At 34.2% G+C, this 23,310-nt stretch overlaps 2 protein-coding genes across 6 annotated transcripts; one reads left to right on the top strand and one right to left on the bottom strand.

The window, feature by feature from the left end:
- The first annotated feature begins 330 nt into the window (after positions 1–330).
- On the top strand, positions 331–4,487 carry LOC137806169 (ankyrin repeat-containing protein At2g01680). The gene is made up of 3 exons (XM_068606153.2): positions 331–929; positions 1,992–2,401; positions 3,410–4,487. The coding sequence occupies exons 1-3, from the start codon at positions 623–625 to the stop codon at positions 4,277–4,279; spliced, it is 1,587 nt and encodes a 528-aa protein (XP_068462254.1). The 5' UTR covers positions 331–622; the 3' UTR covers positions 4,280–4,487.
- A 2,628-nt stretch (positions 4,488–7,115) lies between these two features.
- On the bottom strand, positions 7,116–22,552 carry LOC137806165 (ARM repeat superfamily protein). Of its 5 annotated transcripts, none has more exons than XR_016519548.1 (20): positions 22,009–22,528; positions 21,774–21,887; positions 21,612–21,677; positions 20,777–20,866; positions 20,574–20,693; positions 20,382–20,410; positions 20,096–20,238; positions 19,901–19,995; positions 19,442–19,528; positions 19,188–19,295; positions 18,950–19,041; positions 18,720–18,801; positions 16,501–16,566; positions 14,511–14,626; positions 14,277–14,397; positions 13,137–13,267; positions 12,826–12,954; positions 11,777–11,845; positions 7,545–7,835; positions 7,116–7,370 (listed from the first exon to the last, which is right to left on the bottom strand). XR_016519548.1 is itself a non-coding variant. In XM_068606148.2 (20 exons), exons 1-20 carry the CDS (start codon positions 22,090–22,092, stop codon positions 7,269–7,271), a joined length of 2,166 nt encoding a protein of 721 aa, XP_068462249.1. In that variant the 5' UTR covers positions 22,093–22,552; the 3' UTR covers positions 7,116–7,268. The 5 variants fall into 5 exon arrangements, 4 of the variants coding, with proteins under 4 accessions (XP_068462249.1, XP_090156523.1, XP_090156520.1 ...); XM_068606148.2 differs by having other exon boundaries at positions 13,137–13,298; positions 22,009–22,552; XM_090300397.1 differs by having other exon boundaries at positions 13,137–13,298; positions 19,442–19,542; positions 22,009–22,479.
- Positions 22,553–23,310: the final 758 nt, after the last annotated feature.

The following is a 23,310-nucleotide window of genomic DNA, read 5'->3' as shown; positions in this document are numbered from 1 at the left end:
TTCATCTAGTCTCTTCTTATAATTATTTATGGATATTAATAGTCTTATGTATACATTTTGTTAATATATGAGTTTTGATTTATGCGATGAAAAATGATAGTTGATTACTTGAAATAACCTCAGCTAAAATTTCAAATTAGATAATGATATAATATAAAAAAAATTATTTGAAAAATTTAAATTATTTTAGAATAGGGTTATGTTAACAACTATTAGAAGGAGTTAAGAGATTATCTAAAAGAAGAAAACTCTAAAGAAAAGTTTTTGAGGAATCAAATTTTGATGAAGAGAATAGCTATAAGAGGAGAAGGTTATGATAATGGAGGAATTATGCTTACATAGAAACAAACAAGACTAACACTCACATGCATTCTCTGTGCAACACGACCCCACCATCCCAAAACCAAACAAATAAATACCAAATAACGTGTCTTTGCCAACTTCTCATCCTTCTTCCACTTAGATACTTCTCATCTCTTCTCTTCTTCCTTCACTCTTGCTTCTCTTTCTGTCTCTATCTCTTTTTCTTCACACCATATCAACCTTAAACCCCAAAACACAACAGGGTTCAGAAGAAGTGAAAGTTGAATACTTTGTAGTGCAGGTGCAGGAGGAGGGTGTTATGGACTCCAAGGCGATGACTTTCATAACCCACCAAGCCATTTTCAACGCGGTTCGATGTGGGGACCTTGAAGGGCTCAAGGAGAAGCTGAAGAATTGCATGGGTGAGGTCTCATCAGAAGGGGTCATTTCTGAGGTGATGTCTATGCAGAACGATGCAGGAGAAACTTTGTTGTATATAGCTGCTGAGATTGGTCATCTTGAGGTGTTCAGCTTCTTGCTTGGTTTGTGTGACTTGGAGGTGCGGAAGATCAGGGCCAACTCTGATATGAACGCCTTTCACATCGCAGCCAAAAGTGGCCATTTGGGTAGGTTTTTCCTTTTGGTTCTTTAGTTTCGTTTTCCACTTTTCAGCTCTTAAATTGGGTGTGTGTCATTTCTTGGAGTTGGTTATGGATTTTGCTGTTGAAGGATTGTTGAATCAATTCACTATAAACCCATTCTAAAAAAATGAGATTGGTTGTTTTGTTTGATGGTATTTATGCATTTAGCTCCCTTGATTCGCAGCTTTTGAAGTTAGAGGAAATTCAAAAGGGTAGAAATCTTCTTCTTTTTTTCTGATAAATCTGTGAACATCACCCTAATCCAAATATGATAGCACTTATTCCCAGTAATCAATTTTGAATGGGGAATTTTCTGAACAAACATGGTAATGGCAGTCTTCCAATGTAAAGATTCCCAGGGATGGAAAACAGTGCATCACTCACTAGCATCAGCCAAAGTCTTCATAAAGGTTTTGCAAGACTTACTTATCCAAAATGAGGCAAACCCATATTCAAATGTTGCGAAGTGGAGTGTTTAAGAATTTTGGTTTACCTTTTCAACCTCGATATATAACATTATGGAATACACCTTCCAGACCTCACATTCCATCTTCAAGGAGGCATTTTTCCTTTCTTTCATTTTTCAACATATTATCATCAACTAGAAAGATCAAATATTATACTAGAACCATGAATTGCTACATATATGCCTTATTTGATATTGATTTTATTCTCTCTTTAGGTAGTCTTTTAAATTGATCATGTTCACCATGAATGTCATAGGTCAAATTATAGCACATCTTGTAGAATTTCAGGATAGTAGCTATAGTTTGATTACTAAACGTGTAACACTATCAAATTCCTCGCTACAATTTATGTTATGGTATTTATAGGTCCTAAAATGGGAAAAGAACCAATGTTGGGAAGTCTCCCTCTCTGACTCTTAGATTAGTCTCTCATTTATGGGTGAAGGGTACTGAGGGAAACAAACAAAAGTGCAAATATTGAGACAAAGGGAGAATTGTCATATTGCAATTAACTTCACTGCTACGATGATGAATATAAGGATTTCAATTCTGATATATTTGACTGTCAATCTTTGTCCAGATATTGTAAAGGAAATTTTGAGCACTTGGCCTGAGGTTTGTAAGATATGCAACTCCTCTAACACTAGTCCCCTATATCTTGCTGCTGTTCACGATCATTTGGATGTGGTGAATGCAATATTGGATGTTGATGTGAGTTCAATGATGATAGTAAGGAAAAACGGCAAAACTGCATTGCATAATGCTGCTAGGTATGGCATCCTTCGCATTGTAAACGCACTGATTGCCCGTGATTCTGGAATAGTCTGCATCAAAGATAGAAAGGGTCAAACTGCATTACATATGGCTGTCAAAGGACAAAGTACTTCGGTGGTGGAAGAGATATTACAAGCTGATCTTACGATATTGAATGAACGAGATAAGAAGGGAAACACTGCTCTTCACATGGCTACCCGGAAAGCCCGTTCACAGGTCAATTGAGCCACATAGTTGATTTCCTTTATTCTGAGCTTTCTGCAGTTTTAGAATAAATTGGTCCATCTAATCTTTCATGATGTTATGATTATGTTAGCTTCTTAGTCTTCTTGACCATAAACAGAATAAGGTCGCATTTCTCTCTTGCACAGTATCCTGAATCAGCATGTATTCTTGCATTTGCTCATTATTCTTGAGAATAAATGCTCAGTTTGACTTAGCTCATGCTGATATTTGTCTTTTCAGAAACTTAGTTTCAGGCTTTTCGGAATAGTTTAATGGATATAACATGATAAGAATGATAGGGAGTTTTGTTAAAGGTACAGGGTTCTGCTTCTACTGTAAAAGTATGGTTCATTCTGTATCAAAGCATTTTTCAAACCATAAACTACCTGATACTTGTAATCAATATTTGTTTATACCCTTTAAAGAGATTGTTGATGCTTCAGTTTGCAATAGCAGGACATATTTTCTTGATGCCCTGCACTCAGGTGTGTTAATAATGGTATGCTGCAAAATCTAGTTCAAGGAGAAGCAATTCAGACATCTATTAATAAACTCTAGTCATAGATGACCTGGCAAGGGATTTTAGCCTTGTGATTTTGTATGCTAGTAAAACAGTAACAATAAAATAGCACCACACTGCAATCTTGGATTTTCAGGAATGGCCTGTGCAACCTTAACTCGTTTGTTTATCTCCAAATTGTCCCTGTGCATGTTTGTTTTAATGTTTAAGGCTTCTGGACCCAAGTCAAACAGAAATCTGTAGCTTCTACATCATTTATTTGTATTTGACGCAATTTTGTTAGACAACTGTGTGTACATAACACAAAACCAAGCACGCAGTTCATGTGATAAGAAGTGAGTTTCATTTGCACTCATACTCTACAACCTGATATAATAGAAAAAATACATGTACAGTTGTTTTTGCTTTCAAAGTTGTAGCAAGCCTCTCTTGCAATGAATTGTCTTGTCTCTACTCACACATGGTTCTTCTTATTTCAGATAGTGAGCCTCTTGTTAATCTACACAGCTATAGATGTCAATGCCATCAATAATCAGAAGGAAACAGCCTTGGATTTGGCAGATAAACTGCCATATGGAGATTCATCTTTGGAAATCAAGGAGGCCCTTACAGAATGTGGTGCCAAACATGCCAGGCATATTGGGAAAGTGAATGAAGCCATGGAACTAAAAAGAGCTGTGAGTGATATAAAACACGAGGTGCAATCACAGCTTATACAGAATGAAAAGACTCGCAGACGAGTTTCTGGTATTGCGAAGGAATTGCAGAAAATTCATAGAGAGGCAGTGCAGAACACCATCAATTCTGTCACAGTAGTATCCGTCCTCATTGGCTCAATAGCATTCATGGCCCTATTCAGCTTACCAGGTCAATATCGAAAGAAGCAACCGGAGGCAGGAGAGGCAAACATAGCCGATGATGTTGCCTTCAGTGCTTTCTGCCTTTTGAATGCTACAGCTCTTTTCATTTCTCTTGCAGTTGTTGTTGTTCAAATCACTTTGGTGGCTTGGGATACAAGGGCTCAAAGGCAGGTTGTGTCAGTGATTAACAAGCTTATGTGGGCTGCATGTTCTTGCACTTGTGGGGCTTTTCTTGCTATATGCTTTGTGGTGGTTGGAGAGGAAACATGGCTTGCTATTGGTGTCACCCTTTTAGGAGCACCAATTCTACTTGGCACTCTAGCATACTTGTGCTACTTTGTTTTTAGGAGACGTTTCGGACTCCGTGGTGATTCCCAGAGACTGGTCAAGAGACCAAGTGGAAGCAAATCTTTCTCATGGTCTTACTCAGTAAACATATCAGATGCAGATGATTATGATTCTGATCATGAGAAGATATATGCTCTGTGAGTGAGTTTGTTAACTTAAGTTGAGTTGATATCCTTCCACCCATGTGGAAAGTGAAATCTTTACTCACTAGGATTCAGCTGCTTAATCTGCAGTTGGCTAGAAAGCCTTACACAAGAAAGTTGGTTTGATATGCTGATATATGAGACTGATAATCAGAATCAGTGTAGATTTTTGTACATGGAAATAAAAATATCTTGTTTGAGGCTTATATCCAGCTCTGGATTTTTGAAAATGGTTCTGCTCCTTAATTTGGATTGTGTTAGAGTTTAATTTGATGACTTGAAGTTTCTCTGCTATGAAGTTGATATGGAAAGAAAGTTATTTAGAACTTTAATTTGGTAATTGTGTGTTCAAATTTTGTTGGACAAGAAAGATATCACTTATAAGGTGCACCAACTCCAACGTGAACATCAGACGTGTCATAGATACTTATATATATCATGTCAAAAATCTAAATCAAAAGTTAAGATTTAAGGGTAGTTAAGTTTTTTAGTTCTTATTTCGTTATGATTCTTGCAAAATAGAATACCAAGGAACTTATCTTATATAGTGAAATCCTTTGAAAATATGTTTCCCAAAAAATGTTACAAACCTTGAATATTTGGTTAACATTTCTTGATAAAAGTGTATGAGAAGTGTTTAGTTAGGAATATTGTTTTACTCACGCTTTAAACTTGTTATAATAGTCTTGGTTGATTGAACTCAACCTTTGGGGATAAAATGGCATTCTTCGAATTTCTACTTAAATTTAGTAAATTGAATTTGTTATATTCACTAACCAATATTTAACCATGCGCTAACCTTTTTGCATAGGGATTTTTTCTCAACACCATAAATATTAAATTTCTCACTTTGTCCACCTAATTTATAAAAAAAAAGCGTGAAATTCAAAAGTTATTCTTTTTCATGAAAAAAAATATCAAATTGCGCAATCAAGAAGTGAAAAATAATTTCTAAATTGTGTAATTCAATTAACTTTCAAATTGAATACAATCCATAACATTTTCTTTCTTAAATCTATCAATGATACAAAAGAAGGGTAACAACGATGACAAAAAAAGGATAGTGACGGCAAAGGATGGAGGCGATTAGGGGGAGTTCATTCTTTTAACCATTCTTTTAATACATTTTTCTGAAATATACTTTCTAAAATTTATTTTGAAACACAAGAATAAGATAAGATTTTCGAAACAAGATTTCCAAAATAAAATTTCCAGAACACATAAAATACATTATGAAACAAACTTTCTTGAATATATCTTTCAGTATAAGTTTTCTGAAACAAACTTTCGGAGCATATTTCATGTATTCCAAAAAAAGCTTTTCAAAACAATATTTGTTTTGCTCTTCTTCTACAATGATGATGGTGCAGCGACAGCAACAATAGTGGTAGGATGCAATGAGGGAGAAGCAGATGGAGGGTAATTTGATCAATCTCACCCAATTGTGCGGGTGCAAGTTCAAAAATGGGGAGTGCAAGAAGTAATAGCCAAAGTCAACCGAAAGTAAATCAGTGAACAGTGATGAACTCAACAATCATGGAAGGACTGTTTCTTCCTGCACCTCCATATCTTCTTCTGGCACCTCCATACACAACATGAAAATACATTTTTATCCTTCTTGTACCACCCCCATAGAATAACTTCCGGATTATGTAATCCGAAAATGCATTTGAAAAAAGACTTCCGGATTACATAATCCGAAAGTTAAAAAAAACTTCCAGATTATGTAATCCGAAAAGTAATCATACTTCTGAAAAAAGACTTCTGGATTATATAATCCGGAAGCTAATTACAAATTTGAAAAATGACTTCTTGATTATGTAATTCGAAATATTATAGAGGGGCATTTTTGGAAATACAAAAATCTATGGAGGTGAGAGAAGAAGGTATGGAGGTGCAGGAAGAAACAGCCTCATGGAAGTTGTATGACAGAGAATATACTTGGATTGTTGGTGAATTACTTTAAAGCAAAGACGAAATTCATAAAAATGGTAATGGCAACCAATTGACCTAAAACTTTGTTATTAAAGATTCAATAAGTAATGATTTATTTATTGTTACTGTTGAAAACCCTATATAAACAAACTAGAAATAAGATTAAATTATAGTAAATAAATATATTAGTATATAAATAGATATAAACTTTAGTTTATAAGTGAAATTGAAGAGTTTCAAATAGAAAATTGTATGTGTTCACCTAAAGTAAACAGATAAACAATCACAGACTTGATGTCATGAAATTAAACCAAATGCTAAAACTGTATACAAATATTGCAGTAGACTTAGCCTAATTGTGCAGTTTCTTCGTGGAAGTAGCTAATTCCTTATTACGTTTGATGAGCATGTAGACAATATATTTTACAAAATAAATTATCACGTTGTACAAAGTCAAAAGAAAACTGTTTCTTCCTCCATCTCCATACTTCTTTTTGTCAAACTCCCATAACTTTTTTATTCCAAAAAATATCCTTCTTTAATATTCCAAAAATTACATAATCCAAAAGTTTTTTTTTCTAAATTCGCAATTAGCTTCTGGATTATGTATCCGGAAGCATTTTGTGATTAGTTTCTAGATTATATAATCCCCCAGAAGTCTTTTCTATACATGGAAAGTTTTTTTTTTTTCCATATACATGATTAGCTTCCGCATGACATAATCTGGAAGTTTTTTCTGAATATGATATTAGCTTCCGGATTATGTAACCCAGAATTTTAAATTGTATATGGGAGTGACACAAAAAGGTATTTTCACATATAGTATGAGATGACAAAAAAAGTATGGAGGTGCAGAAAGCAGCAGCCCAAAAGAATAGCCTAGGAAAAGCCCAGGCTTATCTTGAATCATAAACCCAATTTTTAGCATCCCAGCTTCTATAACAAGTGGTAAAACAAGCTACTATAATTTACAATTTTACAGATCATAACCGACCCCTTCAAAGTTCACATACTCTCTAGACAAAGACTTAATGAGCACAAGCAATATTAAATTATAACTGTAGCTTCCCTGGACTTCTCTTTGATGATCTTGAAGGAGGAACATTACGTTCGACAGACTGGGGTCTTCTTGGTTCTTCTTCTCTTTGTGCCTCCTGCAGAATAGCTCAAATAATCACAAACATAATACAGACAAGAGATTATAAATCAGGTACCATCTCTTCCCCTCCATTACCAATATTCTTTCTTCTACGAAATTTTACCCAATAACTTAAGTGAAACACAACATAATATACAAAATCAACATGCAGAATAAAGAGATCAGCAACCTTTGACGATGAAGGGGAAATATTGCGTGACTTTGCCTGTGTTTTGGCAAGCACCCGATGCTTGTGCTGCATTTGCTGAAATTGTTGTAGTCTTGCAGCAAAATTTATTTTATTTCGTGAGCTCCCACCATCTTCGGCTACAACACCATCCTCAATGGTTCGAAATCCATCAGGCACGTTATGAAATTGGTAGGGATCCCCAGAAGGCATTCTCTTCAATTGCTCACCATTAAATGAATATGATGGCACAGCTTTTAAACGAGTTTTTAGTATCTTAAAGGCGGCACTTTGCTGCATAATAATAGTATTAAGAGAGTTAATATACAAACATCAAAGCATGTACTCCAGAAACAATATCATACATTCAACTTACTGACCAGACAAACATATCCAGGAAAAGAATGTTACTGACACAATGCTGAGAAATTCGCAAAAGATACTATCTTTATTAGTTTCTACACAAGAATTACATTTTCTCAATCATTAAAATATGAATCAGGGAAATTTGAAAATAAGGAAATAAAGTACAAATATCTTTAATATCTTTCGATATTTTAGTATTAAAGACACCCTCTCTCAAGTAGGTAAATGAATATCAATCCCTCTCAAGTTGTCTATAAGCTCCTGGAATTTAGTAGTAGAAAGCCCCTTAGTGAGAACATCAATCGGAATCCAACAGGAACATGAGTTTTAACAATAAGACCACTTGTCTAGCTTCTCTCTGATGAAGTGTTCAATATTATGTGTTTCGCAATTGAACTAGATTGTGAGCAATGGCTGACTTGTTATCACAAAATAACTTCATAGGGATCTCAAACTTAATTTTGAGGTCATAAAGATTGATCTCCATCCATAGCCCTTCACATAGAATATCTCTTTTTTAGTTTGTTAATAAACACAATAGTGTTCTTACAAAGCTTTTAAGACATGGAAAATAAATTTGGCAACATTTCAGCACTTCGCAAATTATGGCTCAGATTCTTGTTCTTCTCTTTCGAAGGATATCTTTATATACGTCTTGAAGAAAAGAGTTGTTGCAAATCCTGTTCTGGCCATTGAGTAGCTTCAACTTGTATGAATGTCTTGCTTGCATCTAAGCAGCTTGAACAAAGAAGATGCATTAAATGTTATTCTCTCCTTGAAGCAACATCCTGATAGCTAGAATAACTTAATCCTTTATCAGAGTGCCTTTGCTTGAAGTTGTGTAAAGATGACTTTTCTTGTTGTAGGACTAGGGTGGGTTTCTCCCTCATTTGATATTTCATACCAAAGGACATCTTTCTCTTCAATTTCATAATGGGCTTCTTCTTCATCTATGACCTCACCATTGAATCCTTGGGCATCCACAAAGACAAGAAAAGCAAAAAGTTGAAGACCGACAAAGAATCACTTTGTTTCATGAGAAGTGACATATATGGAACAAATATTCAACGACTTTGAGGATGACAACACTTATACCTCTTTCTATTGGAGGGGCAACCCACACAGACATTTATTTCCCTAATGTCTAACTTACATGATCTAAAGACTATGAAAATGAATGTAATGCAACCAAAAATATGACAGGACAAACTTGACATAAAGGAAGAAGAAACAAAGGACACTCGGAATACAACATGACTAACATCATTTAAGACTAAAGTGGGTAAGGTAACCAATTAATAAGGTATGTAGCTGTAAGGATAGCTAAAGGTATTGAATGAGCGCTTACACTTCATGGACAAGGTAAAAGAGCCAAGAGAATTAATTATGGACAATCAACATCTTCAACAATCAAATCTCCCTTAGGCTATATGTCATGCTCAAGTTGAGATTGTGCAACTGGTGGATCTACTTCATCATGATTTGAGGTAGTGTCATTTACTCATCATTGCATAGCTCCTATGCTTCCTACCCATTAGTTCAAGAACATTGTCCTACTGTGAAGTTTATAATGAGTCTCCATAGTATTCCCTAACCTTTTATAATACAAGCAATACTCCCCACGATAACCCTTCGCAGGTTACTTTTCTTCAAAGGTCAATCCTCTTCCAAAAGCTAACACTAGGTAGGATCTCTTCCTTTGAACCTGTGTTGGAGCTTCCTCCATCAAGCATGACTAATCTTCAACACTTCAAATCAAGGTTATATAACTCGAGAGTCTACGTAAACTCATGAGAGCTTTGTAAACTCGTAAGAGTTTACTTCACATGAAAATTAAATTTTTTCCAACCGATACGCATTGCCTTAATATCCCCAATTAAAACAAAATTTTCCTAATTAACAAATGTCCCCAATCTATTACCCTAATCTTCCTAATTAAACCAAAATTTCTCCAATTAAAACATTTCTCCAATTTGGCTGCCCTAATATCTCTAATTAGAAAACAATCTCTAGCAACAACCAAAAATGCACCAGCACCACGAAGAGTCTCACCTAATATCAGATTACCAATGCACGATCAAAACTCACCGCACAATCACGAACGTGACTATCGCACAATCAAAACTAAGACGAAGGTGAGAACGAATGCGATGAACATTACCACGAACAACGAGGTGAGCAACCATGAACAACGATGAGGCGAGCAACCACAAACAACGGCGAGGTGACCACGAATGCGATGAACAACCACAACACAACGACCTCAACCAAAGCGCATTTTGGGTTTAAAAAAAATCCCTCTAGACTCGCCAACTCGGTCACAAACTCGCAAGTTCAAGCGAGTCTACCGAGTTTGCTCCAAAAACGAGTTTGCTTACAAGTTAACTCGCCCAGGGTAAGTATAAACTCGAATGAGTTAACTCGCGAGTTTGATAACCATGCTTCAAATAAAAAGGGAAGCTTCAACTTCCTTAGGATAATATACCCAAACAGGATTGAATTTAGGCCAAGGAGGAATTTAGAGAATTTTCCTCTCTCCACAACCACAACATGCGCAATGGCCTTAGCTTTAGACATCTTCAAACTCTAGTTCTATCCTAACTCTATCCATAATCCATTAAGGATTTCTTGATACTTCAATAGGAAGAGGGCACTAATAAGTACCAAGAACTTGGGGAACCCACCCTCAATGGTTGGCAATTAAGGGAGGAAAACCAACCACTTAAAGACTCTACTGAACATCTCATACTACTCGACGTGGCACTTAGACACCCCATAATACCCAAATTACTATTCAATAGCTTATGTTCTATGAAAATTCCTACTAGCATGCAGCAAAATCCTTCCTCAAAAAGAAGGTTGCACTCAATCCCACATCTCTTACACAAAAGGATAAAACATTTAGTTATGGCTGATTTCCATAACCAAAGAATGCCACACCCAGGTCATAATGAGCGAATCTTCACTGTCTGACCCCTCAAATTTTGGGTGATTTGGGAGAGAACCCCCACCATCAATATGACTCAACCTCAAACGTCCTTTAAGAATTCTTTAAAGGTATTGGCCTTGGCCCCACTATCGTTAATTACAAACAAATAGACCCACCACTACATTGGGAAAATCACTAAGACACAAGACTCAACCATAACTGAAAAACATAGCATACCCAAAATTGGAACTCAAAAAAGTAGTCACAAAAGTTAGAGTAGATCCAGGACAAAATGGAACTGAACTAGATGATACCATCCCTTTGAATGGAATAGATGGTGTCTAACGACCCTATATGTGTGGTCAATGGCAAGTAGGTCTCACAAGAAGTAGGCACATGACCTACACACTGGGAGTAGAAGTGGGTGCAGCAGCAGCCGATCCATTTAAGTTTGCACCCGCAAAACAAATCTGCACTGAAAACAGTCTGCTCATATAGCCCATCTAACTCGGGTCTCATTTTTTTTGCAAACTGCAACCACCATGCAAAACCCAAAGACGATACTGCACAAACTGCAAATCTTCTTTTCCGAACCAAAATATCATTTCTAAACATATCCAAGTGTCCAAAAAATTAAACTTAAATCTGACCAACATGCAGGATATAACAAAGCTCTCCAAGATCAAGAGCTCTGATACCAAGTTGAAAAAAGATTCTGTCTTTATTAATTTGTATCACAAGTATTACTTTTTTTTTTTCACTTATCCTATTAAGAAGAAACAAGATCCCTATGATTGGAAAAAAGGAAACTGTGAAAATAAAGAAATAAAATACTGTTTGGATCCCCCATGATACTATGTTTAGAAGGATATTTAAACGCATCCTATTCATACAAGGAAACTACAACTTCTCAACAGGCAAAATAAATGTTTGCAGATACCTGAGGAAGCAACATCAGGAGACCATACAAAGCCTTGAATAACCAAATATATCTTCCAGGTTCAAGAAGCTGCAAAACAATGAGGAAATGGAAAAATCTAACATGAGGAACAGCACATGAATAGTATAAGGTGCCCATGTCAATAAAGGGCACCACAAAGGATTGAGAACCACATTAAATATTCCTATATATGTTTTTATGTTTATAGAAACAACCAGGCTTTCAAATTACAACTGATGTATTACATCATTTTACCTGTCCTTAAAGGGGAACGCAAACACCCAGTAAAAGGGTTCCACATCACAAAAAATTCTATATGGAGACAATTACAATTGCCACTGTGACAAGTCATGAGAGTGGGGTATAGCACGGTAAATCAACTCCAAAAATGAGATCTGTAATTAAAATTTGATATATAAAAGAGCAAAGCTCTTTCTGAGTATGCACCCTTTGATATTCAATTCACAGAGGTTATTAGTTACAATTACCTTATTTTATATGGAATGCTCATCTTACAGGATAAACAGAGTAAGATAAATAATGAGTAATGCCTATTAGAGAACTCATCCTACTAATATGTTAACCTTCACCTTTTTAAGTTAAAAAAAAAAGACTGCATCAGATGTATTTTTGTTGCTAATAAATGCCTACTAGAGGTTTGATACAAACAAGAACCATTTAGTATTTGGAGTGTCATAAGATAAATGAAAAACTATCATTGGAAAAAAATAATTGCTTATTATTTTAACAAAATAATAATAATAAACATAATCCATCATTTAGGTAAGTTTAGTTTGTTGTTCAGTTTGATAGCCAGTTGTCAGTCTGTTATGTTACTCTCTGTAAGTGACATTAGTACTCTCTAGTTTACCAATGTGATGAACAATTGATCATGTGTCTGCATTCTCTCCTCTTTAGTTTACTCTATCCGAAACGTCCCTCAGTTTCTATTACATATCTATCGTATTTTACCAGACTAAGTACAAAATATATATTGTTACAAGAATAAAAAGATAAAAAATATACAAAAACAGGTTTTAATTATGCACCTGCAATCGAAGATAGGCAAAGATTGGAGTTTCCATCAAGCGGATCAATCTATCCAGTTGGACCAAAAATTTGACATTAATATCCTCCTCCACGAGTGATTGAATCACAGCACTGGCATGTTGGTAAGTCTGTTCAGGAAGAGAAATTTTATTTTACTGAAAAGAAGTTGTGTAATCCAAATATTACAAACACTAGTATCAACAAAAAGAAATTGATTACAATGAGTGTGTGAGGCACTTGTGCACTTGCTACAGAAAGAGAGAAACTTGGAGTGGCAAAAAATAATCAAAATCTCGTTATAGAGACCTACCTGAGCTAAAAAGCATAGACTTATAATTGCCATTGGAGAATGACACCAAGAAGCATACAGAGAATCATATAGGTCTTTCCCAGCAGGAGTTACAAGTGATTGCTTCAAAAGATCTCGAATCTCAGATAATTCTGATGATGTAAGTAAGATCAAATTCAAAGCCTGAAATATTATAGAAAGGGGGAAAATAAATGCAGATGAATACAGCTTCATTACATGCGACAGTTTACCTTCAGACTAAAGAAAAGGAAAAGGAAAAAGAAATACAACAATGGAACAAAAAAGCAACAAAAATTAATAATACTGAAAACAGTATCCTACAACTGTTCATCCCAACATCATCTAGGAAGTTTAAACTTTAACATCAGTTAATAACCTCAATTCCATAAAATAGATTTAAGCCTACATTGTGCATTTTTGATAAAAAAAATGAAAACATTATCCTGACAAATAGCAGAAGCTTTGATCTTTGGAATCTCTAGATTAAAATTCCATTACAGAACAATATATTATTTTCAAAAAGTAAAATCCATCAATTTTGTACTCCAAAGTTATTAGTCACCATATTAGTGTTTTTTATTTTAAGTTTGGGTCAATAATTTAGTCACTAAAAATTAAAACTACCATAATATTATACCTCTAAAGATTTTGTTGCCGATTTAGAGCTTTAAAGATTCAATCTGTCACCCAACTAATCCCACAAGATCTAAAAGTTCATTATATTGGTCGTTATGGAGGACTAAAGTGGTTCAAAAGTGGAATCTTTGAAGGTATAGTTTAATGATAGATTAAAGGAAAAGTCTAAAATGTCACCATATCAGTCTTTTTATGGATGATTAAAGCAGAGTTAAAAAACAATATTTGAGAGATTTAATAAAAACTTAAAGTTTTGGGGACTAATTTTGCAACAAAAAATATCTTTTAAAAACTAATCTGATTTGTTGAAGGTTTAATGTGGTGACGTATACAACTTTGGAGGATCAAATAAAGGGTCTTGGCTGTTAAGCATGAATGCTCAGTAAATCCACATTTTCAAATGAGTGAGATGTGTAAGACTGCATAAAATCCAAATGAATTTCCAAGTAAAAACAAAGAAAAATACACTGCAATCAGTGTTTAGCACTTGGAAAAGTCACAAACCTGAACCATAATTGATGCAAAATCCAAATCAGATTCTCCTTCTAATATTGTAGAAAGTTCTCGATAGACTCTCTCAGCATTCAAAAGAACACAAAGGCGGCGGATTATCAGAGCACCACGCCTGGAATTTATAGTATAAAAGAAAAAAATTAATGAAAGAAAAAGTGGATATCAGTAGTAACATATAGCAAATTATAACTAGAAGAATTCATAGGATAAAGGAAAAGAGCTTACTTCTCCAAAAGAGAATTATCTAATTGGAAATTGTGCACTAGAAAAACAACAAGCTGCCGGAAGTGGAGGGGATCTTTTGCAATGCATGCATGAACATCAAGCACTAGAAGCACAACCTATTTAATATTACCGAATTGAAATGAATCAAGGACAATTCAAATGAATTATTAATTTCCCAAATTACACAAATAGCATACAAGGTAAAGCTATTTTTTTTTTATCCAGTCTAAACTCAAACAATCTTTTAAAAATCAAACCAGAGATGGAAAGAACTAGATGATGTCCAAACTATTGGTCAGATCCCCCCAAGTAATTACTTAATTGGTTTGACCACAAATTGTGGTTTGATCATGATCAAACTATGGTTGAGCCAGATAATGTTCAAACCATAGACGTAGCTGATTCGTGATCCCAACCAGTTTAACTGGATGATTTGATACAATATTTAAACAACTGTTTAACAGTCGAGAGGGCATATACAAGATATCTATATATATGGCCTTCTAAGGAAAACCAGGTATAAACTATTTTCAGGCACAATTTTTCATTTAAAAAAACACTAGAAAGTATTTGTAAGGACATTTTGTTAGAAGTTACTGCTCCTGATCAGCAATTATGTGGGAGAGTTGTAACTGACGAGCTTCCAAAATGAAAAAGTGAAAAATAAAATTTGAATTTTATAGCAACAGAGTTGAGCATTCATCCTTCTGATGTTCTCCAACTTTATAATCTCCCACATTCTCTCTCTCTCTAGAAAACTTCATATCTTAGAGAAATGATGATAGACAATGGCCTAGTACTGGACTTGAGAGAACTATTGGAGGATGGAATGGGAAATGGCAACTGTCAGCTTTTAATCATTATCTGGGTAACTGAAGCATTACCAAACATCATGTTTTCCCTGTATAATATGGCTTGCAGTACCATGATAATTTACCCCTTCCTCCAGAAGGGCATGCGCTGAATGGTCTTGTTCATTTTGTCTGAGAATGTATTGAGAAGGGAGGCTACTGTAGTTAAAAAGGGATTTGAAGTCTTCCCAACCAAGAAAGAAAAAACTGCTTTTCCACTAATATTTATCAGAACAAAGAGTAAATTACAATGAACCCCCTATGATTTTCTCAAATTACACTTCCACCTCCTGCTTTTTCACCATTACAATGACCCCCCTTATTAGGGGGTGTAAGTAAGAGTATGATTCTAAAACTTAAGGGGGTGCATGTATAATGTAAAAAGGAGAGAAAAGATAATTGTTTAAAACAAAGGGGATACTTGAAAAGAATTTTAAAAAAACTAGGGTTTCAGTTTAATTTGAGAAAATCTCAAAGGATGTCATGTCAATATAATTTACTCTAGAACAAATTGTAATGTTTTGACCCATAAATAGTACTCTCTCCAGCCCTTAATATAAAAAGAGCAAATACTTAATTCATCAAGAACGAAAAAATTGGTTTAGTTAATTTTATTCCAAAAATGCCCACAGAACTAAATGATTTAGGTAGTCGTTATATATAACGACACTATACATAACTCGAGATAATTTTTCCGACCAATGAATACATCCACTTGCATAGGGAAATACTGGGTGTTTCATTAATAGATTTCACAATAAATTAAGGACATAAAAGGAGTTTAACTATTAATACACCTGAAAGTGAGTTTATGTTTCTTATAATTGGGACCAAAACTGCACTATTTTGTTTCTTATATATAAAGGGCTAGAGAGAACATTAGATAACAGAATTCCTAGGTCACACACCACACATCTGAGTTAGGTGGTTAGAAACTAAGCATCTCAAACTACTTGTGATTGTTTAAGTTGAAATGACATATATGCACACTATAACTTATCTATGTAATATTTTGGTAAACGCTATAAATGTACAGTTAGAACCACAACTTTATTAGACATTTGCACAAAGATTACAATAAATAAAATTTATGATTTGACGAAAAAACAGAAAAGAAAAAGCTATCACCAGGACACTACCTCGTCAGATGAATCTGAAAGTGCTTTGAGTAGGGTATCAAATATGTCATTCAGAAATATCAAAACCTGATTCAGACAAGGAAAGCCAATAGTAAGCATGGACATAACGAAATCAGACAATTAAAAATATTTCATACAAATTGAAAAGGTAATAATTCAAAAGGGAAGATGTTAACGGGAAAAAAGTTTTGCACAAAAGAAAAGATTGTGAAACTAGAAGGCTCAGATACTACAAGGGACATGGACATGGATACAGCACAAAATGGAAACATAAAATTTTCAAAAATTGCAGGTCATGGCACTGCTATAATATGCATAAATGAGCAGTTTTGTTGGCATCAGTCCTTATAGCTGATTTGAAGCAACTAAAGGTGGATGGCTACTCTTTGGAAGCAAATCATTTTTACTTTGGTATATCCACTATCACAAATACTTTATTTCTCACGAAACAACTTTCCATCTGTAGTTGCTTCAAATTAGCACTAAAGGATAAGGTTAACAAAACCATAAACCTAATTAGAATGAACATAAACACAAGAGGATTTATTCTAAGAATGAACTTGAATTATTCTAAACATAATTAATTAACTGTTACAATTATCTTAACATTGTAGTATTTCAATCTTTACTGGTACAAAAGTTGTAAAATGCAGGTAAAAATGTTGAGTGCCATGCCATGCTCAACATGATTACACGCTTGAAACATGCACAACACATCATGCCCAATATTTAGAAGTATACTGCTTTCTTGACACTAAACAATAAGTCTGTACTCAAACTTATTTGTGTGTTGTTGAGTGATCAGCCGAAAAAATGTCAAGTGTCCAACATGAATACATGTTTGACACATGTACAACACAACATGGCTACTACTACCCGACAAATAAGTTGGTACAAGCTGTTTTTGAGTGTTTGTTGTGTGATTGTTGTAATTATAAAAATAAGAAATTGATCTTATATATTCAATAATATCTAGATTATACATGTATTATTAGGAATTTTATTTATTCTCATATAATATATTTGTTATTAAAGGATGTCAAAACTCCTCTATTTATCATATTGATTCCTTTTTCTCAATATAAATAAAGCACCAGTGCTATCTCATAATATAGATTTAGCTCTATGTTTCTCTCTTTCTTAGAGTTGAAGGGTGATAAACAAAGAAAAAAGTGGGAGTGGCATAAATGAGGTGTTAAGATGTTTGGCCAGGCTACCGCTACACAAGAAAGGATAGGATATTAAATGATTAAATATGAGATATTAGTGTAGTGCCCATTGAGAATAAGATGACAAAAAATTGGCTAAGATGGTTTGGATATATGCAAAGAAGGCCAATGAAGGCACTTGTGAGGAAAGTAGATCGCGTAGCCTTTAGCCCTGTAAAAAGTGATTGAGGGAGACCAAAAACAAAAATAAAGGGAATTATTAAAAGGAAACTCACACAGTGAATAATTTCCTATATAATTTGGTTTTTAACTTAAATGTGTCATGTGATCCACGTAGAAGACCGCATACAATGGTATAATAATACTATAGTTGTTCTTCATGATAAAGAAAGAAAGTTATTTTATTCAATTGGACTGTCATGACAACATCAAAATTATTTTCAGAATTGAAAGCGCCTGGCTGTTAAAGCTTAGAAAATAAAGATTCCACGACTCATTTTTTTAAGGGTTCCTTTTTTCCAAAAGCTATTTTCAACTTCTGAGGAAAGCAATAAAACAGATTTTTTTTTACATATTTTTCAATTTCTAATTTAAAAAAAAAAACAGAGCTTTCTCTGGAAAAAGCACAGACAAGTATCACCTTAATGCCTAAGACATTTTTTACCGTAAAAAAATTAAATCATGTTAAAAAGTTACAGTAGATCCCTCATTTGTGGAATAACAGAAAGGAAAGCATAATATCATTTGATATTCAAGCATAGGGTAAAATTATAAAAGGAGAAAAATAGCATTAGTTATTGATTTCAGCCAAATAACTTCTATTATTAATCAATAGAAATAAATCTCTGGGCAAACTATAATCAAAGGCTAATAATGGTATAAGACATAAACCACACAATGTTTCTAAAGATTCCTGAAATATCCAAACAGGCATGGAATTGAGAAATATGACAGATTCCAAAGGAGCATATTAAGAGACTAGATTCAGTCCATATATTAATAGCATCCTCAAAAATATAACAAAATAAAAGCTGAATTCAATCAAATCACCTCACTACGATGTCTGGATAAAAGGGTTGATATCCAGTGCAAAGCTTCAATTCGAGTAGCCTCCCATTCATTAGATAGTTGCCTAACCAGTCAAATCATTTCCAAAATCAATCTCCGGTATAATCAGAGCAAATTAGTGCCGGCTAAACTAAACAGACCCTAATCATTTGCCAATATCAGGTATTTTCAAATTGAAAAGCATCCATTTTCCCAGGTTAGAGAAACTACACCTCCTAGCAATGGAGAGGATTGCTCCTACATCAAATGCTTCAGTTGGATCAGCCTTGATTGCACGTAGCTCTTCATTGGTTTCACGAGCAACCTTATACATAAGCCACAAAAGAGTTCTAAACCATTGCTTTCCAGTGCAGGCAACACCAAAATTAAACATCATACAAAACAGAGAATTATAAATTACCAAAAACAAAAGTAAACAAGAGAAAGGAGGGAAAACTCCAGTAAGCCTACCACTCTAATTTTGTCTTCTTTATCAGATATGCAAGGCAAAATGGCTCCAAGAATGTCAGCATAATATGGAACAAGCTGATCTCCACCAAGTTTGACAAACTCATTTATCTGTTAAAACAAGAAAGCACAGTCATTATTTAAGGAAAATAATAATGAACAACAATTCATGATAACTTTGACTAGATGCCAACACTAAACAGAAGTTTGATTTCAATAACTTGTTTAACAAGTCAAAACATTGCAACACAACTCACCCATGTCATAGCTGTTAACCTAGTAAATTCATCTGGAGAACCTGCCCTTTGTACCAGTATTTCCGCCATTCGACCATAATCTACAGACTTCAAGAGTAGCACTGCTTGAGTCAGAAAATGACAAATGAACAAAACATGTTGCTTTTGTTTCAAAATAATAGGTGAAAATGATGCACACTTGTACATCACAGAAAGAAGTCAGCAAAGAGATGAAAACTAAAAAATGCACAGACAGGGGAAAGACAAAAAGATGAAATGAAACAACAGAAAGAAGTCAGCAAAATAGATGAAACCTAAACAATGGGAAGCATATAAAAGCAGAAAATAGCTGTAGTAAACCCAACCAGGAAACTTACGGCAGAAAAACAATGCCCTAAAAGCAGAATTGCAATCTGAATAGATTCAAAAGGCTAGCAACTCCAACGAAAAGGAAAAAAGATACGTTATAAGAAGCCTTACTGGTGAATTTTTAATCTCTTGAAGAAACTCAGAAAGAGCTGAATCAGCCTGTTGACGTATTTCATGACTTGAATCGCTCAGCATATTAAACAAACCTGAGATGTTAATGAAGATTAACTGGTTTACATCGATTTTGTATATAACATGTCAAGAGAATAGAAATGTAAAAACTGCCTCTTCAACTGATACACTTACCATCAAGAAAATCAGGAAGAAAACCCAGCATGTCAATATCTGGGACACTATCCAATACAGTAATCCATCCTACCAAAAACTGACGAACATATGGATTCAATACATTCATGCGCTCCCTCAACAACGGTATAAATTCTTCAATACTGATGATCAAGAGATTAAAATGGGGACCATGAAGTATTAAAAATCAGTCAGAGATCTCTGTATCCACAGCTATGTTGAAATTTAAAACACAACAGGATACAGTCATGCAGAAAAACATATAGGCAGAAGTAAGAAGGTGCACCTGAACTGATCACTTTCGGTTACAATATCCTGTTTCAATAAAGTAACATATAATCATTAGTTAATCAAAAGGGAACACTAATTCAAATCATTATTAGACCAATACCTATTCAGAGAACATCTGATATGTGCAGTTATGCACTCGTGTAAATCTGGCAAAGGATTGTTGGAGTTCAGGAGAAATTTATTATACCTTCACAAGTCGATCTAAAAGATGAGCAGCACTTTGTACATTGGCATCTGAGTCTGCTGAAAGCTTGCATAAGGCATCAAAGATCTGGTTGAAGAATATAATAAAATCTCCTCTCACAACCTAGCATCAAAACACGATTGACATTGGAGAAATGTACATTATAGTATAAATGGTTTATATAGGTAAGCAGAATTGATCCTCACCTTTGCTATGTTGTATAATGCTTCGCAAGCATAATAACGAACTCTACTATCTTGATCAGCAAAAGAATTTAATACAGGGGGCACAATTAGCTGTCAACAATGTATGCACACATCAATTTCATCCCTTTAGGTTTAAATAATCTTTTTTTTAATTAATTAAACCTCATCCTAAAATTTTGACCCATGGTAAGACCAGTTTAACCATAAAAAATGGAACTAGCATCCAAAAGTAATTAGCGTGTTTCATGTCAATAACTACGCTGAAACTACACCAATTATATTCAATTCACTGACACGCTTGAAATTGCAGCTTCATAATGCTATGGTTTTCAAAATGCCTTGTGCTATAGCAAAATTACGGCAAAAGGTCATATTTGAAAAACGTATCCCCGAGAGGGCTTATGGTTCATAGGTCTGAATAGATGAAAATATACACAGTTCTGATGTAACTTATCATATCAAAGTCAGTACCAAGAAGTATCTTACTTTTATTTTAACCATAGGCAGAAAATAACACCATTACCTTTTAATAAATTACCCAAACCCATAATACCAAGATAAAATCAAATAAATCCAAAATTAAAGAGCATCAAAAGGTTGTTTGAGAAATCCATAATTCTTTCCTCGTGTAACAGCAAATTAATCCCAAGTCCAAACAATTAAATGACACAGGTAGCCACAGTAGCTAATATTCTCTCTCTCACACACAGAGCATGTCTATTCTTATCCACTAAATCACAGTAAACACTACCAAGCTTCTAAAAGGTACACCACCCAAAATGAAATTTGGGTAATTTAATCCATGACAAAATAACAAGTGATGGGAACCCCTTACCTCGAGATGCTGAGCAGCTTCAGTGGTCAACCCAACAGTGGCAGCAGCTAAGCTTATCAACCCTCCCTTCAATAAATTAAATTTTAAAAAAATGCTCAAATTATTAAATTAAAACTACAATTAACCCAAATTAAAGATTAAAAAAAACATTATTAGCACTACCTTCCGGTGATTTGCTTGAGGCGAATAAGTAAATTCGTTAGTCAACAAATTGATCACAGCAATTATCCTATCATGATCCCCAGAAGAAGCAAGCTGCTTCACAATCCCCTCAACCTATAACAATAATAATAACACAAAACCCTTTAAAATCACCAATGTACTCAAAACTCACCAAATTGGAAACAACAGAAAAAGAAAGAAACAGAAGTCAATATTCTTTTGAAGAGAAAACAACCTCAAGTGCTGCATTCTTGCGCTTCTCGTAGAGCTTGTCGGCGAGGTTGCGAAGCACGGCGGCCGGAATCACCGATTCGGCCATGGCAACACCTTCGCAATCGAAATTCAAAGAACGAATTGAGAATCAAATTCGTTTGCGGATCTTCTCCTGCTCCAATCGGAACATCCTCCTTTCTTTTCCCTCACGAAACGGAAATCAAGGAGTGCAAATAAAAAATGGCAAGGTTTTCAAGTAGTTTCAATGGCATGGAAATGCGATTGAGTGGGAAAACTGAAAATCGGATCTGAGAAAAACGTAAATTGAAATTGAAATTGAAATTGGAATTGAAACCGAAACCAATAATTCTCTCTCTCCTTCGGTAGTTTTCTATAACTTTTTTTTGCATAGTTCACGTTTTTGTGAGATTGAAATTAATGAGCAGAGAGTGACTAGAGAAGTTGTTCCTAATTGTTGATTTAGATGAAAGAGGAAAAATCACGTAATTTTTGGGTATTGGTATAGTCACTTCTTGTTTTCGCGACACAAAATTTTGTAAATGTATAGTTTACATTTTACAACAAATAAATATAATATAAATATTCTGATTCTATGTTTTGAAAAAAATCTATAAATTCGTTTTTTTCATATAAAAACTTTTCATCTAAAATTTAAAACTTTTTCTACTGATTACGCAAACTTAGGTATGGATAAAAATAATGTAATTGGTAAGAAATACTTCGCTAAATTGATATTTCATATCATAGAGTATAAGGCAATTTCTCCCTACAACACCCAAGATAAAATTTAAAATTCAACATTACTCTTAGTTTTATTTTTGTTTGCGGATGCAAAAATCTAGAAGTGATTGTTATATATTTTGGATTTCGATATCAAAAAAACATTTTCGTATCTCATTTAAGCTTTTAGATGGCCACATCTAGAAGTAAGTTATGAGTTATGGATTTTCATATCCGAAATGGTGTGTTGTAAATGGTGTTGAGGATCAAGATTCGGAATTCATTTATGTTTTTGCTTACGGATCTTGACATCCAGAAAGTTATTTATGCTGTCCAGATAAGCTTATATATGACAAAATCCAGAAGTGACATATTAGTTTTAAACTTATATATTCAGTACTTTGTGATTTGACTTACAGATATAAATATACAAAAGACAAAAAAAATTAAATCATTAAAAACAAAACGAATATTTCATGTCAATATATTAGACAAAAAAAATTAAATCATTAAAAACAAAACGAATATTTCATGTCAATATATTAGGTGCAGATTTGAATTAATATGGTGTAGAGAAAATCAG

The sequence above is a fragment of the Phaseolus vulgaris genome, chromosome 3 (genome assembly GCF_051622355.1).
Source record: "Phaseolus vulgaris cultivar YP4 chromosome 3, ASM5162235v1, whole genome shotgun sequence".
NCBI classification, from domain to species: Eukaryota; Viridiplantae; Streptophyta; class Magnoliopsida; order Fabales; family Fabaceae; genus Phaseolus; species Phaseolus vulgaris.
This window is presented reverse-complemented; position numbering and strand designations above follow the sequence as displayed.